Source organism: Aristolochia californica, unplaced genomic scaffold (assembly GCF_029961685.1).
Source record: "Aristolochia californica isolate CCGP_79_NKW_82.1479 unplaced genomic scaffold, dmAriCali1.0.hap1 SCAF_6, whole genome shotgun sequence".
Taxonomy (NCBI): Eukaryota; Viridiplantae; Streptophyta; class Magnoliopsida; order Piperales; family Aristolochiaceae; genus Aristolochia; species Aristolochia californica.
This window is the reverse complement of record NW_027182257.1, coordinates 3,063,093-3,089,653: the sequence shown is the minus strand read 5'-3', so window position 1 is coordinate 3,089,653 and position 26,561 is coordinate 3,063,093. Positions and strand designations below refer to the sequence as shown.

General features: G+C 37.1%; 2 protein-coding genes across 2 annotated transcripts; both read right to left on the bottom strand.

Annotated features, from left to right (window-relative positions):
* Nucleotides 1-113: 113 nt before the first annotated feature.
* LOC137967171 (ent-kaurenoic acid oxidase 1-like) lies at nt 114-3,770 on the bottom strand. Its single transcript, XM_068813642.1, has 8 exons — nt 3,371-3,770; nt 1,838-2,315; nt 1,464-1,727; nt 1,269-1,358; nt 1,102-1,180; nt 903-1,009; nt 697-818; nt 114-609 (listed from the first exon to the last, which is right to left on the bottom strand). Exons 1-8 carry the CDS (start codon nt 3,601-3,603, stop codon nt 489-491), a joined length of 1,494 nt encoding a protein of 497 aa, XP_068669743.1. The 5' UTR covers nt 3,604-3,770; the 3' UTR covers nt 114-488.
* A 10,219-nt stretch (nt 3,771-13,989) lies between these two features.
* On the bottom strand, nt 13,990-26,561 carry LOC137967173 (serine/threonine-protein kinase BSK2-like). Its single transcript, XM_068813644.1, has 11 exons — nt 26,404-26,561; nt 25,912-26,314; nt 25,616-25,839; nt 25,306-25,441; nt 23,726-23,859; nt 22,352-22,457; nt 19,434-19,519; nt 18,662-18,850; nt 15,336-15,494; nt 14,977-15,090; nt 13,990-14,681 (listed from the first exon to the last, which is right to left on the bottom strand). Exons 2-11 carry the CDS (start codon nt 25,988-25,990, stop codon nt 14,430-14,432), a joined length of 1,479 nt encoding a protein of 492 aa, XP_068669745.1. The 5' UTR covers nt 25,991-26,314; nt 26,404-26,561; the 3' UTR covers nt 13,990-14,429.

Here is a 26,561-nt window from a genome sequence, read left to right as displayed (position 1 = left end):
TCATATGCCCATTTTTTCTTTTGGTTATAGTTTCCCTTTTGCTGGAGTCACAATTAGGTTAGTCCATCACACAAGAACAAAACCAGTTGAAAAGAGCCCATTTTTTAGTATAAAGCAGCTGCTTCCCCAGTCTCCATTGATGATAAATACTAGGAGATAAACCACCCAAACTACCATTTAAGTTTCAAAATACTGTCCTCCACATCTACATCAATATAGCAAGGAATGCTTCCTCAAAACTTTAAGAGGACAGCAGTCAAGAGTTCACAGCAAGGAGCACTGCTACAAATCAAAAACTATATTCTTCATGAGGAAAGTGAAATCTGATTGAGGAATTTGGGTTGGCCTTCTGAAGCTTGGTGGTGCTGATATCTCTTTGACCATTTAATTTTGATGAGAAGCATTAGAGGAAAGAAGAACAAGCCGGAGGTTCCATAGACAAAAAGGATCATTTTTATTCTTGAGGACCTGTAGATGCTACAGCACATTTATTCTGCTTTATTTGCTGCAGGAAGAACTGGAAGCTTTATAACCATGGCTTTGCAGTTGTCTTTGGGTCTTGGATGGGGCAAGTACCTGACTCGGCAATTTGGATTAGCCCTCTTAAGCCTGTGGGTGAACAAAGTTTGACATCAAATGCTAGTTTTTTGTATGGAGAAGAATAGACAGAACAGAAATTCAAGGCAGATAATTTACTCGTAACCCAGCAGAAAATAATGGAGGAAAATAGAGATCTCGAGCTTAGCAAGATCATTCCCAGGACACAGCCTACTTCCTGCTCCAAAAGGAATGAAAGCTCCTGCTTTTGGCGTAAGTCCCTGTTTGCTATCAGAGAGTGAATTCTATGGCAGAAATTCAAGAAATGAGTGCAAAGAAGAAGACATAAAATGGAGAAAACTCACATCCCATCTGGAAGGATTGAACTCCTTTGGATCAGGATAAACTTCTGGGTCCAGATGCACATTTCTGAACCAGACCTGCACTTTCCACCCCTTGGGGATGATATAACCTGAATTGAGAGGCACAACTTGCAGTTTGAGATATCAAAGTTTGCTTCTCAAACTGCGCACTTCAAACAAAATTAGCTAAAGGGTGACTTACCATTGATAGTTACATCTTCTGTCGCTTCTCGGAAAACCACTGATGAAATATTAACCACACGCAGAGTCTCATCAATTACCTGCAAATAAGATGCAAGATGGATTGCGATGAGGATAGCATTTAAACAGCTTCTATCTGTAAGCAATTACGGTTTATGTGAAGAACACCTTTGAAATAAACTCCATTTGTCTAGTCTCCTTGAGTGACAGGCCCTTCTGTGTAGCTGGTCTGTTTCTCAGTATCTCCTCCTGCTCTGCCTAAATTAAGAGGCAATTCGGATAATTGTAAGCAACAGAAAGTAAATCAGAATCCTCAGAATTATCCCGAGAAGCATAGAATATTCAGTCGACCCGTAGAACTACCTTGGCTTTTTGCAGAAATTCTGGATGTTTTTGCAGAAACACGGTAGCCCACATGGTAATATGGGCGGAAGATTCATGCCCAGCGTTCAGATACATGACTAGAATATCGATGATCTCCTCGTCGGTCAATCTTCTGCCTTGTTCATCTTCAACCTCGATGAGTTCATCCATCATGTCTTTCTTCTTTGAAGTTGTACCTGCTCCCTTCTTCTTCCTTCTGTCATTAAGGACGGATTGAAGAATCACCACCAGTCTTTTCCGAGCCTGCAAACAATACCCAGATCAATTTCTAGGTTAATAAACTGATACTAATTCTTCCGCTAACAGCAAGTTTAGTTTAAACAAGTATCTGGGTGTTGTTGCAAGACACGCACCTTCAGGGCTCTGTAATAAGCAAATCCGGGGATGTTAATGGCCATGGCTCTGACTCCATGGTTGAGAAGAGTGTACTCTTTCTCTAAAGCCTCCATTACTGGGTCTCCTCCAGAGCTTAGAAAGATGTACGTGATTATACGGAAAGTAAGCCTTCTAATCTCTGTCAAGAACTCGATTTCGCCTATCTGAGCCCATTTCTCCAAGGCAGAAACTACTGAAGCTTCGATGAAACCGATGTAGTTGGACAAGGCTTCGTGACCATTCACCGGAGCGGCGGTAAGTCGGCGGATCCGCTTGTGTTCATCGTAAGATAGTCCGACGAAGGATTTCCTCCCAATCAGTTCCCATGTCGCCTTGGGCCAGCCGGGAATGAAGTTGTGCTCGTCCATCAATACTTGCCGGCATGTTTCTGGCACTGTCACCAAGATCGTTGGGCTGCCGAACATAAACGTCTTGTATATCCCAATCCGCTCGAACCTGCAAAACAAGGAGAACAGAAAAAAGCCTAATCGATTTTCGGTTTACAGTTTCTGGACTCCAAAATCCTCGCCACAGCAAGGAACTGAACTGGGTTTTCCCATTTTTTGTACAAAAATAGCGCAACAAGGGACAACTATAACTGTAAGCACTATGAGTAGACAGGAAAAAGCCCAAAGAGGTGAGACAGAGAACACTGTTCCAATATTATAACACCATAAGAAGAACCAAAGGGCATCTTAGTCATCTGAAAGCCTTAAAAAACTAAAAATCAACAGCGAAATGACCAACCTTATCGAACTCTACAACAGCTACAAGAAATGAATCAGAAACTGAAATGGGTCCCATGAAATTTGGTTCCTTTACGGTAACAACTGCAAGGAGTGGGGACTCATCTGGCCATTATTCAGGGTTAATCGCTCAATGGATGAGTCTAAAACTTGATTGAACGACGGGATCTCTTCAATGGTTTTTCAGTTGGATTTGGAAGTTTATAAAGCAAATTTAAAAATTCTGTCCTCGTAGTGCTTTTTGGCCATGAAGCTACAAAACCCAGAAAAAAATCTCTTTTCTTAAAAATCGAGCAGTTGGCATAAAAAACACACGTAAATCCAGATGGGGAAGAAGAAGGTGAGACCCACATTCGTCGACAAGAGTGAGCAAACTGTTTATCCTATTTCACTAATGGCGGACTGAGGAGAAGGAAGACGACTACTATTGTTTCACACAGCGTATTGAAGACTCGAGTTGTAGTAAAAAAGGGCCGTGTGGTTATAAATCTAAAGAATCGACGGAGACCCATCTGGTGTAAGCCATTAGAAGTGACAAGAACCGCCTGAGGAAAGTCGTTTTGTGATTTGATTCTCTGAGCCAAACAGAGAGAAACATGCATACAGATTCCCTTTTTTGGCAAGCTTTGAAAGGAATAAACTAGCCAAAAGTACCAAACCGACTGACAGGAAAAAGAAAAAAGAAAAAAGAAAAAAGCACGGATGCTCTTTACAAGGAAGAGAGAATGAAAATGGAAGGAGCATAGATGGGGCAACTGTACCTACCTCTTGACAAAGCTTCCAATGAAGGAATCAGGATTTCCGGTCTTAAACGCTCTGAGGAAGGCGAACATGTTTCCGATGAAAGGCCAGCCCATATCGCCTGGTGGCAATTGCAACCGCTTTTCCCCCAAACCACGTTCGTAACGCCATCCGTTTATTCTCTTGAGCACTAGGATTAGTGCTCCCACGCCACCGGCGAAGATGGATAAAACGACCGCAAAACTGCTCAAATCCATCCGGGCACGGCTTCTGCTTCGGTTTTCAGTTTCTCTCTTTTCCTCTCTGTAAATCTACTTGGGGGAGTAAAGGACGCAACGAAGCGAGCAGTGATTCTCTATAAAACAAGAACTGTGTTGGACACTTCGCATTGCTCGGCCAAGACGGGCGCCGGCCTACTTCTCTTCCTCTTCCTCTTGTCGTTTTTTGCAGAGAACACAAGCGTTGGAATAAGAATTCCTAGTGGCTGCTTATATAATTATATCAGGGTGGGGCTGAGCCTCTGGGCTCATAAATATTCAGGTTCATCCACCTCAACATGTTCTGTCTTTCTTAGAATATGTTTCCTTTTCTGGCTTCAGTTTCCATGTTTCCCCAGTTAAGAACGTTTTTAAGATAAAACCTTCTCTTTTCGAACGTCAGGTCAAAGGGTCCTTTTTTATATTTGAAATACCAACATTAGCCGCTACTTTCTTCTTGTAGACAAACCATTAACGGAAGAAATCAATCTCATGGGAGATCATTGAATGAATACAACCCCTCCTGAGTCTGCAAGCAGCTAGTTTACCTTTTCGGTGAGACCGATGAGTTGTTCCTTTGCTATCAAATTAAAACAAACCTTGAATTGATGAATCGGAAAAGGCAAATTCATAAATGTATCCAAGGTCTTAATCGAATTTTCTCTGCACTGCAACTCAACGACAGCCATGAAAAAAAATTCACGCATTGAAGTGCACCTGACTGCCTCCATTTCCGCGCTATGCTTGATTCTGGGTTTTCTTAATCCCCGCAGGGTGATTCAGAAACAGGAACAGAATGAAGTGGCTGCAACAGTGACTCAAATAGGTGGGTCTCTGTTAGTTGCAGGGGAAGGTGTTCTCCCACCGACCTCCAAAAGTAGGATGATCATCTATCGGGAATGGGATTGTATAACCTAATAATTTTGCGAAGAAATCATGGAAACGTAGACAAAAATGGAAGATGCACGTGTTCTGTGGAATGTGGGTAGGCATCCAAAGAACGAGATGTGTGATTTTACATGGAGGCTTTCGACTGTTTTAGCTTTTGCTGCTACTAGACAAAAATACCCACCCCCCTGTGACATTTCCTCGGCTTACAGGAAAGCAACTGCTAGGGGTCCCCGTGGTTGGGGATGGAGCCCGTCGCTTTCAAATCTTTCGAGTTTTCTTCGCAGATGAAGATGCAAACAAACGTTATGATCAGTGAGATCTGCTTTACAGAAAAAAAAGATAATGTGCGGGAGGAGCTAGTCTGCGACTCGACTGCCACTCCATGCACTGAAATGTCGTAATGGAGATTTGACAGCCAGATGGAGAGCCCCCCATCAACTCAACTAGCTAACGACTCTGTGAATTTGCAGCTCGAGTGATGGATAATGGGCGTCAAAAACTGGGAAGTGGTGTGGCGGTGGCATATCGTCATATCCATTCAGTGTCGTCTTCATTGCTTTGTTCCGTGTGAAGATAAACGGCCTACAGGAACCTTCTTCAGACCAGGCATGGCATAGAGCGCATTACAGAAAGAGAACTGGGGCTCCTGCCTCATGGCTGGCTGTGTTAGTTACTTTTCGGAAAAAAAGAAACAAAAAAGTAAGCTGAGTGGTTCAGTGGAGGTTACTTTTTCTGAGATGTGCTAAAATGGAGGTGTTTCTACCATTGAAATGGTATGCACCAGTGGGGTGAATGATGTTAACATTTAGGAGTGGTAATCTCGTTAAACTGGGAATTCGACCCAACCTGGCTTGAAACTTACAAGTCTAGATATGCAACTTGCAAGCTTTAATATTGAACGGATAGGTGTGTGCATTGGGTTGAGTTTTACTGGGAACCTGATCCTAACTCGACCCAAAAAACCCAGAGTTCGTGTTTGTAATTTCACTCCTTGGGTCAGGGAAGGGGTGGGGAAAAAATCTGTCAGGTTTTGGGTCGGGGACGGGTTTTTCCCAAATCCGACCGATATATGAGACAAAAATATAAAACAAGGTTGAAACGGTTGAATTTTATGGGGATGGGAAGGGACAGGTCATGTTTAAGTAGGGTTTACGGGGACGGGTCGGGTTTGGGTTTGATAAATCGGGTATTTTTGGATTCGAGTTTTGGGGTCGGGGATCGGGGATCAGGAATCAGGTTCGGGTTCAAGTTTTGGTAAACCCGACCGATGCCTACCCCCTATGAACTTAGCATGAGGTTGGTAATAGGGAAATGCAATAGGATGAAGTCAGATTTTCAACACCATTTTAGGTTTTCATGAAGAAACATTTCTAGGTTGGATTCACCAGGTGAGTTTAGGTTTTTGAATATTGATAGTAGAATAACTTATGATATGTTAATGGTCATAATAGACAGAGTAGAAGTTATGCTATTTCATAGTATGGTTTTTACTGGTTGAATTTAGTGATTACAGGTTCTATAAGCAAAATTAAGACCCCCAAGAAAGACTGGCTCAGCCTGATTTAATCACTAAGAAACTTAGATCCACCATTTGTTCACTTCTGACTGAAGTGCAAAGCATTTTTGGAACCAGAAAATTTTGGGTGGAAATTTTCCGATTAGGCCAAGAGTAGACATGGAAGGATTTCTCTCATCCGACAAAGAGAAAGACGTAGCACATGATTGCAGGCGTGAGATAACAGTCACATAGAGGATCATTGCCTGGGGTGGACTGTGAGTAGTATGGCCAGGAAGTATGCAAAAAGTCTTCTTTTAGATAATGGGAACTGGAAAGAAAAGGACCTGCAAAACTTGTTTCTGTACCCACAAGTCCAACCACATAGTTGTTTGAGATGAGAAAGAACATGGGAACTGTTTCTGGAAATGAAGACAGACAAGTAAGTGGGGAAGATAATGGGAGGTGCTGAGGGCCATTGACAAGACAAAGCGAAGAAAGCAAGATAAACTGCAACATCACTGAGATGATTCCCAGAAAATAGAATTTGTGAGCTTTTTCCTATTTCTTAAGTAGAAATTTACATGCATTCACATCACAGTTCTATTCAACGCACCATCAGGGAACGAACGACTCGAGTACTTGATCAAGATTATATCCAGTACACAGACCTTATATCGTTTACATGCAAACCTGTTTATATCCACAGTAGCTTTAGGCAAAGCCTTTTGTTTCTCTCACATATCAGAACTAAGTTGTTTTGCTGATGGTCATTCTAGCCATCGACAGTAGCCGGTGACTCTGGAGTTGTGTATGAAATGGAGATGAGCTTTGACCGATGTTCTTCTTCTCCTGGGGTGTGTGTTATGTCTGCTGTTACGCTTGCATTAGCGCAGCTATTAAGGTGTGGTTTTGATGGAACCTTGTCTGGAATGGTCTGAGAAATTGCAATAAGTGATTCACGAGTTTGCTCTGGCGAAACCTCTGAACAGGGCAATGAATCCATAAGACTGAAATGATCTACACCTGCAGAGGTCCAAAGAATCTTTTGAGAATTGAGACAGGGGGCAGAGGATTCAATGGGGTCTTTCGCTCTCCCGGTGGTGCTGTTTCTCTTTCCTACTTGGGTCCCTTGGAAGTGGCCAATTCTGACTTTGCCAGGCTCTCAGCCTTACTTCAGGGTCAGCTGGTCATGGAGGGTGATTCTTTGGGAACTATCAACTGGTGAAGCAAGAACAAGCCTCTTCCTTGGTGATTGCGGCATATATTTGACACACTTCTTGAATTTGCTGGATCGTTTGGATCAACTGGACCTACAATCATCTAGATGCCAATGCTTGCTTTCCTGAACTGAAACCATCAGCCACCAACAACAACCAGGAGCTTTTTCCAGCACAAAATCGAAGAAACCACCATATCCACATCAGGCCAACATCTAACAACTATAAATAGCATAAAAACCGGGAGCTAATAATCATCAGTACCTTTATCAATCCAACATCTGACAACCATGTCGGATATACAGAGAAGATAAGTACATTTAGATCAGATATGCCTTTGAATGACCAAACGAGATAGTTATTAAGCATACATCACCATCCAACTCCCAGCCAAATAAAGCAACTTCCCCAAAGCTAGAGGACATTGAAACAACAGTGGGTTTCTCCTCCCTTATTCGAATTCAACAGAGCAAAATCTTAAAAAAAAAAAAATCCGATCAGTCAGATACTCTACACCTATTTGATCAAGTAAATTATTTGGGTTTCTCCTCCTTTATTCGAATCCAACATAGGAAAATCTTAAAAAAAAAAATTAAAATCCGATCACTTAGATACTCTACACCTAAAACTATTTGATCCAAGTAATTACATGCTTTTGGAACTCCTGTAAATACATAATCCATCTAGAGTATTTTAAAGAAGTATATGATAAAAAATAGTTGGTCATAAAAGCTTAAACATGAACTTCTAAAACATAAATGAAATTCGTTAAATTGAAACAGAAACGTACCTCTTGTCATGGCGATTAATTTTCGGCAATGATCGGAACATCTCGTCTATTTCAGAGGCTCGTTGATGGCAACGTCTAGGCACCTCTGCTAGAACAAAGCCATTAACTTAAACTTCTCCTTTCCATTAAAATATGAGAGGTTGTAACTATCCAACAGTTACAACCGACGACCACCATCCAGGGAAACCACTCGATGATGGGTCACATAAGGAAATTGTCTAACATTCTCCCACTTGACCCATTCGCATACTTAATATGTATTATTGAATAATGATACATCTTCAAGAATGTTTTTCATAGATATAATAACCTTATACCCAAACAAAAAAGATTAAATTACATGAATCGTGGTAGTAAGTCTTTTAAAGCAAGTGTTACCTTCAACGTATTACAATGCAACTGTCTGGATTAAATGAGAACCTTATGTGACACATTTATTTATGAATGAACTTCCAAATGCTTATTCAGGATCATTTTACATTGTCATTCTCTAAACTTTATGTATACAACCAAATAAGAGAAGACAAAATGAACTTAATGAAGTTTTTCAATAGACAAATTGCTATACAAACATAAAGGGAATCTTAATTACATAAATTACTTAATAGAATTGAGTCCCATATGTTCAACATGTCCCTTATAACCAACGGGTAGTAGACCTTTTGTCAACAGATCAACAATCATTAAGCTGGTGTTGATGTGTTCCACAACCACTTTGTTTGACATGTTTTCGAATAACTAAAAACTTTATATCAATATACTTACTACGACTTTCGTTCTTATTGTTTTTGGCCAAAAATACTCATGCGGAATTATGGCAATAAATCCTTAATGGCTTAGAAATTGTGTCAATAATTTCAAACCCTGAAATAGAACTTCTCAACTATATAGCTTGTGATGATGCTTCAAAACATGTTACAAACTCTGCTTCTATGGTAGAAGTAACAATCAAAGATTGTTTTACACTTCTCCAAGAAATGACCCCTCCAACTAATAAGAAGATGTATCCTGATGTCGACTTTCTCGAATCAAGGCATCTAACAAAATCAGAGTCTGAATATCAAATCACTTCCAGATGATCAAATCAACTATATATAAGCTTGTAGTCTTTAGTCCCCTGAAGGTATCACATGACATTCTTCCACTGGTTCAAACTAGGGTTACTTTGATATCTGCCCAACATTTCCACTACATATGCTAGATGAGATCTTGTGCAAATCTGAGCATACATTAAACTCCCAACTACGGAAGCATATGAAATATTTTTCATTTGTTCCCTCTCTAAATCTTTTCATGGACCTCCAAACTTAATTTGTTACCTTTGACAATAGGTGCAACACCAGATCAGCAATTATTCATACAAAATCTCTCTAGAATTTTGTTGATATAGGTTTCTTGAGACAATCCTAATGTCCATAGGGATTTGTCTTTATCAATCTTTATGCCTATGATTTAAGAAGTTTAACCTCATTGAGGAAAACCGTTTTCACATCCATTTGATGTAACTCCATATCAAATGAGCTATTATTGCCATGATTATCCAAAATGAATCCTTCTTTGAAACACGAGAGAATGTATCGTAATAATCAATTATTTCTTGTTGAGTAAATCCTTTGGTTACAAGGCTTGCCTTATATCTTTTAATATTACCTAAAGAGTTTCTTATGGTTTTAAAAACCCCCTTACGCCCAATGGTCTTCCCCCCTTTAGGCAATTCTACAAGATCCCAGACTTGGTTTTTATTCATTGAATCCAACTTTACTTCATGGCATCATTCCATAATGTGGGTTTATGTCCACTCATAGCCTGTGAAAACGTATTAGGATCATTTTCAACACCAATGTCCATGTCAGACTTTTCAAGGTACATTTCATACTTTGAAAAAATTACAAGTTTCCTAACTCTTGAAGATATTCTTAATGGTACTTCAACATTTTCCGGTTGAGAATGTTGAGTAATTGGATCTATAGGAATATCCTCATGATGAGATGGTTCTTCAACCATTGGTTGTTTTTGAGTAATCGAATCCTGATGATTATCCTAAATGACAATAAAACTATGTGAAGTTGTAGGATCAGGTTGAGAACTCTTATGTTCCTCAAAAACTAAGTTTCCAGGTTGGCTACTCCCACTAATCTCATCATTCTCAAGGAACCTTGCATTCTTAGATTCGACAATTTTTGTCAAACGAGATGGATAATAAAATCTCTATCCCTTAGACTTTTCTACATAGCCAATGAAATGTCTACTGACTGTTCTAGAGTTTAACTTTGTCTCATGTGGATTGTAAATCCAAACTTCAGCTAGACAACCCCAAACATGTACACACCTTAAACTAGGATTCCAACCCTCCATAACTCAAACGGCGTTTTATGAACCGTCTTGGTTGGAACCCTATTGAGTACATAGGCTACGGTTTTGAGAGTTTCACTTCACAAAGACAATGAAAAATCGGAGTTACTAATCATACTCCTCACCATGTCCATTAATGTTTGGTTTCTTCTTTCAGCCACACCATTTTGAGATGGTGGGCCTGGTATTGTGTATTGTGGCACAACACCTTGTTCCTCAAGAAACCTATCAAAAGGACTAGGCAATTGTCCCCTTTCAGTGTACCTACCATAATATTCACTACCTCTATCTGACCTCACGATTTTGATTTGTTTACCTAAATATTTTTCTACTTCTGCTTTATAGACATTAAAAACATATATTACTTTACTTCTATCATAAAGCACAAAGAGATACATATATCGTGTATGGTCATCAATAAAAGTAATGAAATATTTTTGACCATTGAAATATGCATCATAAGTACCTGAAATATCTGTGTTTATTATTTCTAAAACATTAGAAGTCCTCCTAACACTTTCTTGTATTTGTTGGTTTATTTTCCTTTAATGCAATCCACACGTAATAAAATCAGTAAAATCAAAAGCCTCAAGGGCTCCATCATTAAGCAATCTTTTAATTCTATCAATGGAGATATAACCTAATATCCTATGCCACAACATGGAGGATTTCTTCTTTCAATATGAGATTACCTTTCTTTTCAAGCCAATGCTTGAATTTGGGACAAGTTTTCTTTATACGTCCTTTCTTCTTGCAAGAGAAGCATTTGACATCACCCTTATATTCTTTATTAAGAGGTGTTTTTCCCTTCCCTTTCTTAAAAGGTTTCTGGCCCTGAGTCATCAAATACGCATTTTCGATCCTCTCCTGATTCAACCTCCCTACCTCATGTATACACATGGTCAAAAGTTCAATTGACCATTTCCCTTTATGTGTGTTATAAGATATTTTGAAAGGTGCGTATTCAAACAGAAGCACGTTAAGGATGAAGTGGACCAAAAATGACTCAAACATCTCAATCTCCTTCGATTTCAATTTTGTGGCCATATCATTTGCATGATATGCTCACGCACACCCTTGGTGTCAATAAATTTCATGGAACACATTTAGGTTATCAGGGTGCTTGTTAATACCTTGTCAGAAGTCTCAGATTGTTCCTGAATAACTTGAAGATATTCATTTCTTTTGGCACATTTAGGATTGGATCCACGGATACTCTTTCCAATATGAGACTTAGTCAATTGGATTACTCCCAAAGTTCAAATGATGTTTTCTCAATTTGGATACTAGATTCCATGGGATTTGGTGATTCATCCACTCGAAGTGACAAGTCAAGATCCGTGCACCCGAATAACAGGAGAATTTTCTCCTTCCACTCAATATAATTCTCTCCATTCAAATGAGAGATAGAAGGATTAAGGCTAGACAAAGTTTGAAGAACTACATAATAAACAACAAGTTTACTAAACATGCATTGAAGCCAAATTTTTGAATTTTTAGCCGTGTAAATAATTCAAACAAATAAATCAACGTGTCAATATAATCTTTCATGTGGGTTTAGATTATAACACATAAGCGATTTATGTCCTTTTATGATGGAACCCAAAAATTTGTTTGTAAAGGAATTCTCTAGGCTTGTGGGCAACTAGATTTAAAAAAAAAAAATTCTTTCCCATCCTGATTAATCGCTTAAATATAATATTTAATTATATCTCCATGATTAATCATAATTTTTTATGTCATTAACTTTATGTGACTAAACTTAATATCACTAAATATTTTCATAATTAAGAATGTTGTGGCAATTACTCAATTATTCAACTGTATACAAAAAATATTACATAAAAATAATTGACTAAAATTAATGTCAATTATCAATTCCTTATATTTAGGTTAACCAAAAATATGTGTAAAAATTAAGTATGCCTAAATAAAAAAATCCACAATTGAAAAATTGATAAAATATGCATAGTATACAACTATATGTGCATCCATAATTGTTTAATTCATATGAATTATCGTTGTATACACATTATAATGGATGCACATTATAATGTATAATATGTATACAACGATAATTCATAAAAGTAAGATGGCCCAATGGTCTCTGCCGCCACCCTGAAAATTAGGTGCGCAGGTTTGAATCCCGTTAGCGTATATTTTATGTTTGTGAAGCGAGTCGGGCTGACTCAACCCGTTCTAGTCAACTCCTTGACTCATTAATTAAATGAAATTGAACCTTATGTTTCTTTTTTTTTTTTTTGCAATTTGGAACCTTTGGCCACATGCGGAGGGGCGTTCAATGGCGGCCACCGGACGTGACAAATTCACGACCTCGACGTCATCGGCACAGAGGCCCAAGAATGTGACAAATTCACGACCTCGACGTCATCGCCACAGAGGCCCGAGAATGAGACAAATTCATGACCTCGACGTCATCGGCGCATTCCGACGCACGATGCCGGAAGAGTCTTCCTAATGTTGGTGGGCTTCACAGCGCCGACTCGCGTAGACACCGAAAAGCGTCACGCAAAGAGCGTCGCTCAAAATTATTTTAATCCTAACAGAAATGAAGCCAGATCGAAGAGGAACCTGGCTGTGATACCAAATAAAAGCCTAAACATTAACTTCTAAAACATAAATGAAATTTATTAAACTGAAACGGAAATATATATATCCTCTCAGACGATCAGATGAGAGATTGTAACTGGCCAGCAAGTACAACCAACGACCACCGTCCAGGGAAACCACCCGATGATGGGTCTGCTAAGGAAACTGTCTAACAGGTCAAAAGTTGAAACAATGGCAATCTGGTGACGGGTTAAGATAACAAGAACTAGGAGATGAAAATCGAAATTGCATACTGTAAAATCAGAAACAAAAAACACGTGCACGGATTCGTCGACTGACCTGCAAGAAACGAGTGGCTTGGTTTGTCCTAGATTTCTTTCTCAGCCTCTTTGGAATCTCCATACCCTTTTTATCTCTCGAACTCACGTTTCTTACTTGAATCTTAGGTACGTTTTGACAGACCTACCCACCACTTCGTCAAATGGCAGCACAAAATCCAAAAGTTGAAGAAGAGAGATAACAAATCTAGCGAATCGCGGGTCAAAACGGACCGGGTGGCGAGTCTGCTAACTTTAACTTGCTTTAACTCAAGGTAAATACCCAACTGTGCAGATTGATAAATACCAGTTTAGGAATCATGTTAGCCTGAACGGTATGAGAGCTGTGTTAAACTCGGGAGGCTGAAGGGGATACAGAAGAAGACGAGAGGACGGCTATGCTTCAAGTTACAAGCACTTCTCAACCCATACGAGTCATGTCAAAATGGGGAGCATCCGGTAACCATTCAACAATTAAAACCGACGCTCAAAGAAGACGAATGGAGGGTAACCATCAACTATCAACAATAACTGAAGCATTAGTGATTCAACAATTAAACCGAAAGATTAACAAAACATTAAGCAAATGCTGTTTTTGATTATCCAGTTCTATATGGGAAACGGAGCAATTGATTTTTAAGTGTCTATTTCTGTGAGAGCATTATATCTCACCTTCCCAACTCAATTCCTTCATTTGTGTGGGGTGACATTTTCTGGCCATATACAATCAATTTCATTTTGACCATAAGGTGACTGTGAATCAATAATAAAAATACATAAATCATCAACATCGTCACCATCATCATCTTCAAATAGCCACGAGAATTAACAACTTCTATGAATTACAGACATAAGATTTTGATAATTAACCGGTTACAAGTATACACTATTGGCCTTCAGTGGGAATATTTTCCCAAAAAGACACCTGTAGAAATGACCGGGCTATCAAAGAATGTGAATTTTGTTCAAATAGTAAGGTTTTGATATAGAACTTGATTTTCGTCCTGAATATACAAATCCTCTGAGAGTGTGTTTGCTACTTTTGAGGTTGACCTCCGACTTGCCCATTCAAAGCAGAACAGGCATAGGCCCAAAATGACTCCCAGCCACTACTTATTTTGCCTCTTTTGAAAATTTTATACATTTCCCCCAGAACACAACAGGCTCCACTGACCAGCTAATAACCGGAATCAAGTTCGCCAGTTGTTTTGCTTCTTAGCTTCGAAGGCAGCTCCATCGTTCAACATATCCTGGGCATCGGATTCCATTCCGAGTTTGGATAGTGCGAGAGCCTGTAAATAGAAGGCAGTAGGCCACTCGGGCATGCAAACCTGTGCTTGCATTGCATCCCGTAGTGCAAGCTCCGGTTGGCCATTCATCAAGTAGGAGAGAGCTCTTCTCCCGAATACCGTCCCTGAAGGTACTGACATCATCATCACTAACTGCATTCAGCAAGATTATAATAGGGTTAGTGCAGAAAAGGGGAAATAGAAACTGAAGATGACTCGTAATGTATTCACTTCCTCTACCATTTTCCACTTATAAAATAGTTGCATTTTCAGCAACTTCCCTGAAAGAAGTCAATTCTCAGGTTTTTCACTTCACGCTATCAAGAGAAAAAAACTGGTCAAACTATGACCCCCTTTTCAAATAAAAGATGGGATCACTGGCTCATTATGACTGGAAACAGCTTTCTGATCAATGGATTCGAGGATCATTCTGGGCACAGGAACATACTTTTGAATAGTAGTCAATGGCACTCTTGAAATCTTTGTCCCTGAATGCAATATCACCATACTTCTTTGTGTTTAACATATCTTGGACCTGTTGTGTCCATTCTTGAAATGATAGCTTCGTATCCATGCCAATGCAGAGAAAAGTACACAAGTCAGATTTTTGAGAGCTGACAATAAAACTATAAGATTAAAGAAATCAAATTTGTCCCTGCATAAAATAAAGAAACAGAAAGCCTCACCCCCAAAAAAAACTTTTGGAGCAAGCCGCAGTTTTTATTCATTGTGTTCTTATTATTTTACTTTCTCTGTTCATTAAACTAAGAGACAAATATGATACTGAAAAGATTAACCTCAAGTTACCTCATTCTCAGCACCCTCCTCATCCTTGTAACCTGTTTTAAGCAAGATGTCATGTACAGCTGTCAAATCCATCCTTGCACAAGCCTTTCCAAGTGGTGATAACATGGTTGGTACCACCACTGTTGTTTTAGGTATGCCCATTAAAACGTGTGATGCCACCTATATAACCAATGAGTAAATACCAACAAGAGCTGAGTTACAAATGTTAGTAGAAAACAAATATAGACCCAATAAGTTATATGCATATTTCCTAATATTACTATTACTATTGTTGAATTTTTGGAAAAGAGAAATACCTTATTAACTTGATGTAATTTGAATACAATAAGCATCTATTTATAATTAAAAAAATAAGTAAAATTCAATTTCAATTAAATTACCATTGTCCCAATTATACTCATAGTTAATCACTAAAAGATAAGTTCTATAATAATTAAATAACTGAACATGAATACAAGACTAACATAACTAAAACACCTTTAACTCAGATTTTTTTGTGAAACCTCCTCCTATGAAATTCTTGTAAGATTCTACCATATTAATTCTGGCTCTGTGAGACTTCTTGCTATGAGAGTCATGTAAGACTCTTTCATATTTACTCTTCAACACTCCTCAAGCTAGAATTTATAACTTCAGCTTGCAATGAAAATGATTTTTTGATTTTCAATCTTGGTCTACAATCTTCATTAGCTAAAAAATTTCTTATATGTAAAATCTTCATATTTTGTTTTCCCTCTTTATTGAATATTTTGGTCACTTAAAAATTACTACAACATGTGGAACAAAATACTTTTTTTCTTGTACTTCTTCTACTTCTCCCCTTCAAGCTAGGGATAAAAGGATATAGAGACCCAGCTTGGAAAAAAACACAATGTGGGAGAAGAAAATCATTCTTAACCATACGATAAAATTCCATACACTAGTCAAAACGGTCATAGTCTGAAACACATTCCACTCAATTTTAAAGGCGGAAAAACTACCCAACTTAAGAGCTTAACAAAGAGACTACTCACTTTGTAAGGGTAGCTCAAACACAAATCACCTATAGGGTGAAGAATAAAACACTTGAGTCAATTTACATGTTGGACACACTCCTATACTTTTTAGGTAGTGGGTCTAGGCATTGCTCTAAAGTGACGAAAACACAAAAAGATAAACTGAAGAAATACTAGAGAAAAACAAGTTTAACCGAAAGGAGACGACTATGAGACACTCACACTTCCAAACAAATCTATAATATGACCTTTTAAAAAGAAAAAAACTAGGGGAGACTAACGGTATAACTTAATAAATTTAACAAAGTATAACTTTTTTGGGGGGTGACCACAATTTTCGGATTTGAAGATGTGTAAGATACACAACCAAGTATCACATCATGGAGTGATTAATTCTGACCAAAACTCTCTTATTAGAAGAGAAATTTCACTAAAAAACTAGGATTCTAAGAGAAAAAGAAATTCAATTCATGCCAATGCATGGAAAGATAGTAGGAGAGAAGATAGAAAAAAGAAGAGATTTTTGACAAAACTGACCTTCAGTACTTGTAATATCTATATCTCCCATAATATACATTAGAATCACAAACCATTTGTTACTTAAGAAACTAAACTGAAAGACCTTTGATTTGATACTTAATTTGACATAAAAAACTTCGTTCTTGAATCTATTATGACCTCTTAATTTTCTTCATTCTGTAGCTTGACACTTACTGACTCCAATGTAGATATCTCTTTACATATAGACTAGATTGACATGAAATTTTCTCCTTCCAAAACTAGACTTCAATACCTTTCATTCAAGTATAAAACTTCTTCATAAAATATATTTCTCTTGAGAGAAAAAATCTGATAGATTTCGAACACTGTAATTTGGCCGGATTAAATACTCTTTCTTTTTTGGCCAACACAACCATTGAGTATTCCAATATTGATGTCTCCCTCTAAAAAACTCAGATTTAGAATTGGTGTGATAAGTAAAAACAAACTTATAGATCTTTCTTTCGATTTATAATTCTCCATATAAAGTCTCGTTCTTGATCACACAAAATGCCTCGAAAATTAAAGATTTCTGCTGCTACTCGAACCTCTCTTGCAATTTGACCGTTGCTGCTTTAAATATCGATTTCTCTCTGTATAAAACTCTAATTGCCAAATTTATTTTTGCGTTGGAAAGTAGACTCGAAGATCTTTCCATAAATATATAATTTGCAATATGAAAAGTTCAATATGGAGGTGTGAACGCCAAGAAAACAACGAATAATGGGACAGGAAAGAAAAAAAAAAGATAGAATACAAACCTAAACTACTAGAGATAATAAATCAGAAAAGAATCACATGATCTCTATGGGTTGACCGACTCAACTCACAGAACCTGCTCTGATCCCGTGTTGAATTTTTGGAAAAGAGAAATACTTTATTAATTTGCTATAATTTGAATACAATGAGTATCTATTCATAATAGAGGAAACAAGTAGAATCCAATTACAATTAAACTATCCTTGTTCCAATTACACCCAAAGTTAAAACTAAAAGATAAATCCTAGAACAATTAAACAATTGAACATAAATAAAATACTAACATAACAAAAACACATTTAACTGAGACTCTTCTGTGAGACCTCCTCTTGTGAGATTCCTATAAGACTCCACCATATTAATTTTGGTTCTATTAGACTTCTTGCTATGAGAGTTGTGTAAGACTCTTCCATATTTGTTCTTCAACAGCTACTATCACTACAAATAGCACTGCTATTGCTACTCTTATCACAGGAACTATTAAGAACAATTTTGGCATTGATGATAAAGATAATGTTCTATTATCAACAGCAATAGTAGCAGTGCATCAAATATTCTTATAGTTACCATTATTACTATTAGGCCTTTTACAGATAAGAGTTCAAATTTGAATGGACTCAAAAGAGAAGACATCATACTGTATTTCACAACAGGACAAATGCTAAATAACTCCCTTAATCATGAAGAGGTAAATCAGTAAATAAGTACCCAAAATTGTAACTTGAAAAAAAAAATAATAGACATATATAGAGGAGAAAAGGAGTATGAAGCTAAGCCCGTCTAAGTCAAGTGTACCAAAATCAATTGTTAGCAACCTTTGGTTAGAACCCTTAATTAGCTAGAAAAATCTTAAGTATTAGTCCTCCCTTGGAAGTTATTGAAGCTAGAAGCCCACATTTCAAATACACCCTTCAGATAGAATACTGTGACTAAACATGATATATGGTGGAATAATATATTGTTTGTTATGCAAAATCAACATCAGCAGTACGCTTATCACTTCTCTACCAATCGTAGTCAGAAAAGTGCTACCTCTTTCTGTTCTTGAAGAGGTGCCACTGCAGTCAAAAGGAATTTGGTACTGGGGCGATCTCTTGCCTCTGACTGAAGGCATCTAGAAGCAAGTTCAACCAACTTTGTTGCATCTTCATTGGCATACTGTCCTTCCAAGGATGAATCCATCAACATCAATACGTTTTTCCCCCTGATTATGTCTAGTGCCTGCAACATAACAGTGATAAACCCATAAGATAAATAACATAAAATTAGCTAATTGACTAGGAGGGACCAATTAAGTTTTATTAGTTATGAAGGTTCCCTCTAATTTATTTTTTAAGAACCTCTTATGACTTTTCTTGAATATTTTTCTTATGACTTGTGTATCACCAAATAAAACAAAAATAAGTAAATATACTTGTAAACAAAATATAATATTAAGCTACCCTCAAGAGACAAGTAACCAGATGGATACAATGCTATTTAGATTAAGTTATGCTTGCTTTTGTATAAATAGAGCTGGCCCACCAGCTGGTTTTTCTATGCATGCAAAATGACTTAGTTGCAACTTGAGCAAAGCTTTCTAAATACCATTTTGTTGTACCAAAGTTCATGTGAACTTCTGCTGTATGCTTCATACACAATTGTAGTTCATATCATTATCTGGAACTTTCTGTTAGCAAACAATGGGGATGACAAGAAGAGAGTAGCTGATTGATCCCAGGATATTTGCAGTTATGATTTTGTAGTCACAGAAACGTCCATAAAGTGAACCTCAAATAATTTATGAGATGAAAATGCACCATACATGGCTTGGGGGAATGTGTTTGCCACTCAGAAGATCAAGAAGAACAGTTCCATAGCTGTAGATTACACTTTCTGGGATAACCCTACCTGCCAAAATTCAATGCACCAAATAAAATTTCAGTAATTGGTTATCTGTACATCTATGATACACCCCACTTCTTCGGAAGAACTAAACTGAATAACCATCAGATATCAGTAATTCACTATCAAAGAAAGGGGTTGGCCGAAGAGTTTAGGCAACCAATGCAGAGGATAAGGCTAGGTTCAGAAAGCAGGAGAATGAAACCATTTGTAATCACCACACCTGGGGCTGTCAAGGGGTTGAAACTCTATCCATTAGCAAAATCCCAATTCATAAATGAATATTGGTTAAGAGTTAACAGATTGGTTGTAACACAAGTCGCATTTGGACTCTATCCAATAACATAACAAGTATCGAAACCAACTCAAGAAATCATTGAGCATCTTCTCCATTCAAATAAGAAATCAAATGTCAAAGGCTCTCAATGGATTCGGTTCAGTCAAGATCAAACCAATCCTAACCACTAAGACTCCATAGTAAATCAGTAAGCAACCCACTTTTAACTTGTTTGTTGCAGTCTTATCCATGCCTCTATTTTACAACAAGACAAATACGCTCAGTTTAGTATTTCCAAAATTTTAAATATAACAATGACAAAAATATAATTTTGAAACTTTAATGGTGATTATCATACTCAATTTCAAATAAAAAAAACGGTGATTATCATACTTATAAATAGAATAGAAAAAAAATGACCTTCTTGCATACAAGTGATTAGGAAAAAAAAAGTGACCTTACTTTATACAAGTGATTCAACATGATTTCAAAAAAAAATTTAATATATTGTTTAAAAATGCTACTTGAAATGACTACAGTACCATTTTAACATTTTTTTTAATTCCATTAAACAGTAACATATACCTTGTAAAATTATTTTTCAAATTTACCATACAAAATTATTAAAATACCCATCCTAATCTACTTTTTGCATTTTTTTAAATGTACTTCATGTCAGAGTCTCTTACATAGGACGTTAACACTTCATGCATGTATTTCTTTTAAATGACCAAAACACCATTTTCAGCATATTCACTTATACAAGTTAGATCAAAGACTAAAATACCCTTATGTCCTATTACATATTAGGAACAATAAAAAAATATGTCTGAATTATTATTGTTATTCTTCCATGAAAAATAACAAAAACACCCCTTTAGTTGATTATTCGATGTCTGTCCTATTAAATGAAGAAATACCCCACTTAGAAATAAGTTAAAATAGCATCAATGTTTTACTTGATACATAAAAAACAAAATGACAAAAAGGTATTTTGACCATTTTATATAATACATAAAAAAGAATGTTGAGTAGAGCATTTTTTTCACCAATTTAGAATGGACATTTTCTTCATTATACAAGAAATGAACGAAATTAATAGTTTCATTTTCATTATTCCATTAGTAAAAATGAATATATTACAGGGTACATTAGTCACTTTGCACTGAAAATGCTAATGAAGCTTATTAAATAAAAAAAGTTAAACAGTACTTTTATAATATTTACATTCAAATGGATTAAAAATTAAGTTAACTAATAGGCTTTAATGAGTGTCAATAAAAGCCCATCAGTTAACGGTTTACTTATTAGTAACCAATAGGCCAATGTGTGCTTAATGGAAATCCAATGGGTTCTGGGTTCTTGGATGGTTTGTTTTAGGTTGGGTTTACCATCCACAGCCCTAACCATCTCACAGTAGTTGCCTTTAAATAGGACTGTCAATGAGTTGAGTTTACTCAAACCCATGCCACCCAGACCAAATTATTAAGAAACCCAATGAATATCCTAAAAAACCCTATAAGTTTGTTGGAATGGATACCAATTAAACTTATTAGGTTCTATGATATTCATGATGAAGCCGTTAAAAGATTTACTTGAACCTATGTGAGACAAGCCTTTTTTTAAAGGTCCACAAGCTTTATTTTATAACAATTTAAACTTAATAATATTTCCTACTATATCATAAAATAATAAAAATATAATTCAATCTACATAAACCACATTAATTGATGTAAAAAATAAAAATATCCTGGCTCCTTGCATACATGTCAAAAAGAATGATAAAAAATACACTTTCTACTCCATTTTTTCTTACATACAATTTGGAATAATGAAAACAACCACCCCCCATTGCTTCTTGCATACCTGTTACATTAAATGATGATTATGCCCTTTTCTAATATTTACTTTTTTTGCATACTATATGAAATAATGCTAACACCTCTATGACTATTTTTTTCATGTATTTCAAGTAAAAGATAAAAATACCCTTTTATATATTATGTTCACATAACAGATAAAATAATCAAAGGAGCCTTTGACATAAATCTTTATACATATCATTGAAAATGATAAAAACAGCCTTTTCACCTACTTTTTTATACCTCATTTCAAATATTAAAATATAACCTATTTCAAAAAAATATTAAAATATAACCTACTTTTAGATTTCTGGTATAAAATAACAAAACTCCTTTGGACCTACTTTTCCTTGTGCAACTCGCCAAGATTCACGACTTGCACAATTCAACTCAAAATTTTAAGGCAAGCAATTTAGTTCAAGGGTTTGATTTGGTCAGATTCCTGTCTTGTGCAAGCATCAGTCAAACACAGGGTTGATTCTAACAGTTTGAGTCTGAAACCCATCAATTTTTGGGCTTGTAGAAGTAACTATTGTACGAGAAGAGTTGTTCAACTTGTCTGAAATTTGAGAATGATATACATTTAACAAAGTAAGAAATAAAGTTGTAGCAAAGAACAACATATCAAGAACAATTTATGAAGGCTTTACAGCAAACTTAAGCACAGGAATGCCAAGAGGACAAAACTAACATCTTTACCTGTACGTAGAAATTCTGGAGGGGTGTATGCTAAATTGGTACTATAACTTTTCCCATCTCTGCTATTTTTCATAAGACCAAAGCTCGACAGTCGAGGATCACCATCCTGTCATACAAGTTAGATATTTTGGAGCCATCTTGGATAAAAAAAAAGGACTAATATATAAGAAGATGTGATCAATACCTAGGTCCAAGAATGTATTACAGTTTTGGAGGCATGTTCAAAGCAAAAAAATTGAATACAACCTCGTGCCTTGAGAAAAGTGTGAGGTACCTGCCTCGAGAGAGCTTATAGAAGGGCCTAAGCTTAGAAAAGAGCGAGAGAAGTAGGGAGAGAGGGAGAAAGGAGGCAGGTACAATTAAATGTCAAATGATAGAGCCTAACAAGAAGCCAGCCTTTCAGGACAGATAGCACAATTAATTGCCAAACAATTTTTTAAAATTTACTAGGATCAAACTCATCTGATCTTTCTGCAACCTAACTTCGTTAATTGCTATCAAAGTGCATGAGCTCCAGCACTTTAAATAGACATACAGATGCCACTACTAACAGATATGGCTGTAAACGATCTGAAGATACCTTTTTCACATTCTTGTTCAAAACAAAATTAAACAAATCTTTCTATATGTCAGATTATTGAAGCACTCTCAACTTCTCTTCAGCTATAAACTTCAGCAAGTTGCTTCAGCTGCCTCTGTTTGTGATGTCTTTAAGCAAGAAGTGGCAAGAAGAAAGAGTCAAAGAAGTTAACAACAGATGCAGGGTACATAAATTTATGCTGAATTTGAAGAGAACAACTCCAAATGAAGCAAATGTAAATCTTTACACATTCAATCCCAAGCTTCTTTAAATGAAGCGTTTTCTTATCCATTATCAAAGTGCCCCACTCAGGTCCAATGGACGCTTCTTTTCCATAAGCTGATCTGCATTTGAAAGTCATTGGAGGTGTAGGCCAATGAACAATCTCCACATGTTTAATTTGCTTGCATTGTAGGACATATGAACAGACCAAAATAATCTTGTTATAGCTGACTTGCTACAGATTTCAGTGAAACACAAAGTCTAGAGAATCAAGGCTTTAATCAGAGTCTAAAAGTTCATTCTAAAACATTATACAGGTTTCCACAAGCTATACTTTTACTCTTTAATTATATCAAATTAGAAATCATACTTCACACACATCTCAAAATACATTTTAAGATTAATGAATGGCTAATGCGACAGCCCAAGTACCATGGCACAATTCTGTAGCAAAAATGTGTCATTGAGTAATATAAAGTCAAGGTATTCTGCATATGGACTATAATATTCATACAAAGAGAGCTTAAAATGCATATATATATATATAGAGAGAGAACATATAAGAGGTATACCTCATCGAAAAGAACTCTATATGCATTCAAATCATGATAGATCTTCCGGTTTTCAGAATTGCAATAATCAAGTGCTTGTGCAATATAAAGTGCAACTCTCACGCGCATTTCCCATGGTAGTGGTTGTTTGTCCCCTGTAATGAAGCATAGAACCTACTCAATAACTGTACTATAGCATAGAAAAGAATCTATTATTAATGAAGCTGCAAAAGAAAGCATAACCAAAGTATAATTGAGACATCTAGCAAAGCTCCAGAAAAAGCCATACAGAAGAGTAACACTGGCATAGCAAATAGCAAAACAAGACTGAAGTGTCTTCCAAGTTGAGATGCAAGTAGGAATCATTTCAATGAAGTGTATGAAATGAGCCAGGTTTTCCAAATTCACCTGGCAGCATCTCTTTCCAGTAATTATGCCACATGAAATAAGTACAGACTGGAGAAATTTTGCATAAGATCTCCAGAGCAAAGAAACCACAAAGTAGAAGTTTTTAAAAGAAAAGCTACTAGTTCCATCCAAGCTTCAGTTAAAGCTCTCCATTTAAACAAAAACTAGCTGAAAGCCAGCAACAGCTCCATGGGCCACAATGCAATTGCATAAAGTAATGCCAGGGTGAAATGTGCAAACATACCATTTTTGTAATGATAGTATACTCAAAAAGATAGAGTCCAGCCAATATGAGATCTAGCGCTTATACCATCAAGGAGCAGACAATACTGTTTTTAGTTAAAATAATACATAGACTTGCTGCAGAAAGTTTTGCTAACTTTCTCATGTTTATGAAAATGAAGACATTTTTTTCATGGAGATGAAGACCAAACCAATTTTCTCATGTTTATAGAAATTACAATAAGAAAAGATCAGCAACATATTGGTGATTGGAAGCTAAACATGTCAGAGTGGATAAACAGAGTAAAACCATGCTTATCCGTACTACTGGCAAAATATAACACATAGGCCCATGAGTATCAGATTTCAAAGAAGCTGATAACACAGTGAAGCATGACAATACCATAGTTTTCTTTGAAGTGGGGTTGGTAGTGAGGTTTTCTAAAAATCTGAAGCCAAAATGAACTGAAATTAGGTATACCAAGGTTCAGAAAATATTGTTGCTTTGCCAGGGGACTAAATAGTCACGAAAATCAAAAGAGAACTTTTAACATCTAGACAAGAAAACCTTCTTCTGGTGTACCATAATATAACTTCTAGCATCTAAGCAAAAAGGTTGACAAGTGATGACACCATGAAGTAGGAAAAGTTTCCAGCATGCACTTAAGCATCTGACAGCTCAATGAAGCATTCCTATTTGGAATAACAACATGAGGTAGGGAATGAAGACTGAAGTTAGATCTGATACAGCAAAATGTGGTTAAAATCCTGATTGAGTTTATTCATGAAAACACCCCACACTTTTCCTCCTTAAACGGCTTTCCCGCATTTCCTCTGCCGGTGATTCAAAGTGCCACGCACATAAAACAAGTAAACTATTTTGTTTAAAGAAAAAAGATGCAAAGCAGTTCATTAATATATAATTGTTAGTTCTAGAAACAGAAGAATAAGACAGAAAAAGAAGATCATACAGTGGAAGAGATGCTTCGAAAGAGTATCATTAGACATATACTCTGCAACCAATAGTCGCTCATCTCCCTCGGCACAGCAGCCGACTAGATTCACCAATCTCTTATGCCTAACATTTCCAACACCAGCAGCCTCCGCCTATTTTAGATAAAAATAACAGAAAGTGTTAATCAGACTTTAGAACTCTGAAACCCAAGCAAAAAGCAAGGATATCCAAAGAAAAAGATAAAACAAAACACGGCACCCTCGCCGCAAAGTGCAACAAAAGACATGCAAAAAAACAAAAAGAGAAAGTAAACACCCCTCCTTTACCACAAACTGCTGCGCATCCGGCCACGACTGTTTCGAGAAGCGCTTTACAGCAACTAAACGATTGCTCTCCAACTTCCCTCTGTAAACCACATTTGGCGCCTTCTCGCCGCTCTCCGAAACAATACAGTCGCTACTGAAGCCATTCGTAGCCGTCCGGAGCTCCAAAAGACTGTACTCTTTAAATTGAGGTACTTGGCTATCTTGCTCCCCCGGATCTCCATTAGCTGAAAAGAACAAAAACGAGAACTAAATACTCAAAAAACATGCATGACAGAAAAAGAAAGAGAATAAAATACCTAGATCCGGTTTCTCTGCTTGCATCGACTCCTCGTCGGGTGACTGAACATTAGTGGTCTTCGACTGCAAACAGCCCATACCGGATGCCAAAACCCTAACGCATTCCGGAAATCCGAGTCAGAAGCTCCGTCTACTGACACTTATTGAGCAAGACCTTCATCTTTCCACTCCGACACAAAACAAAAAAAATCCTAAGCTTTGCAGAGAGAGAGAGAGAGACAGAGAGAGAGAGATGACGACGAGGACGATTGGTGTCTGCTGATGATGATGCGGAGACCGAAGACGAGCTCAGCTGAGAAGTCACACGATAAGTCGATGATGAGCACGTGAGCAAGGCCTCAGGCCCCTGTCAGCAAGCCTTTCTCTGGCAGCGATTCGTTTCGAGAACTGTTCTGATATTTTCTGCACACAAACAGCGTTACTTAAAAAACAAAATTACAAAAACAAAAACAAAAAACGAGAGATAAACCAGAAGAAGCAGAAGCAGCCACCTCAAATCAAAACCCTAGCCAGCTCCTCACTACCACTCCACACTTCATCGTTACAGAGACGAATTGGAAATTCAGGTGAATCGGAGTGGAAACTGGAAAGTTTTTTCTCAGACAGCCGACCGGAAAATGAGAAGGATAAAAAGACGGTTAGCTTTTCA

Bases quoted from the DNA above. Each gene is read 5' to 3' on its own strand.
- LOC137967171 (XM_068813642.1), bottom strand. From the start codon at position 3,603: ATGGATTTGAGCAGTTTTGCGGTCGTTTTATCCATCTTCGCCGGTGGC. The intron at 1,359-1,463 runs GTAGTTCTACGG...CTCTTAATTTAG, and splicing joins AATTTCTGCAAAAAGCCAAG to GCAGAGCAGGAGGAGATACT. The intron at 819-902 runs GTGAGTTTTCTC...GATAGCAAACAG, and splicing joins TCAATCCTTCCAGATGGGAT to GGACTTACGCCAAAAGCAGG.
- LOC137967173 (XM_068813644.1), bottom strand. From the start codon at position 25,990: ATGGGCTGTTTGCAGTCGAAGACCACTAATGTTCAGTCACCCGACGAG. The intron at 25,840-25,911 runs GTATTTTATTCT...TGTTCTTTTCAG, and splicing joins AGCAGAGAAACCGGATCTAG to CTAATGGAGATCCGGGGGAG. The intron at 15,495-18,661 runs GTAGCACTTTTC...TTGGTTATATAG, and splicing joins CTCTTCAAGAACAGAAAGAG to GTGGCATCACACGTTTTAAT.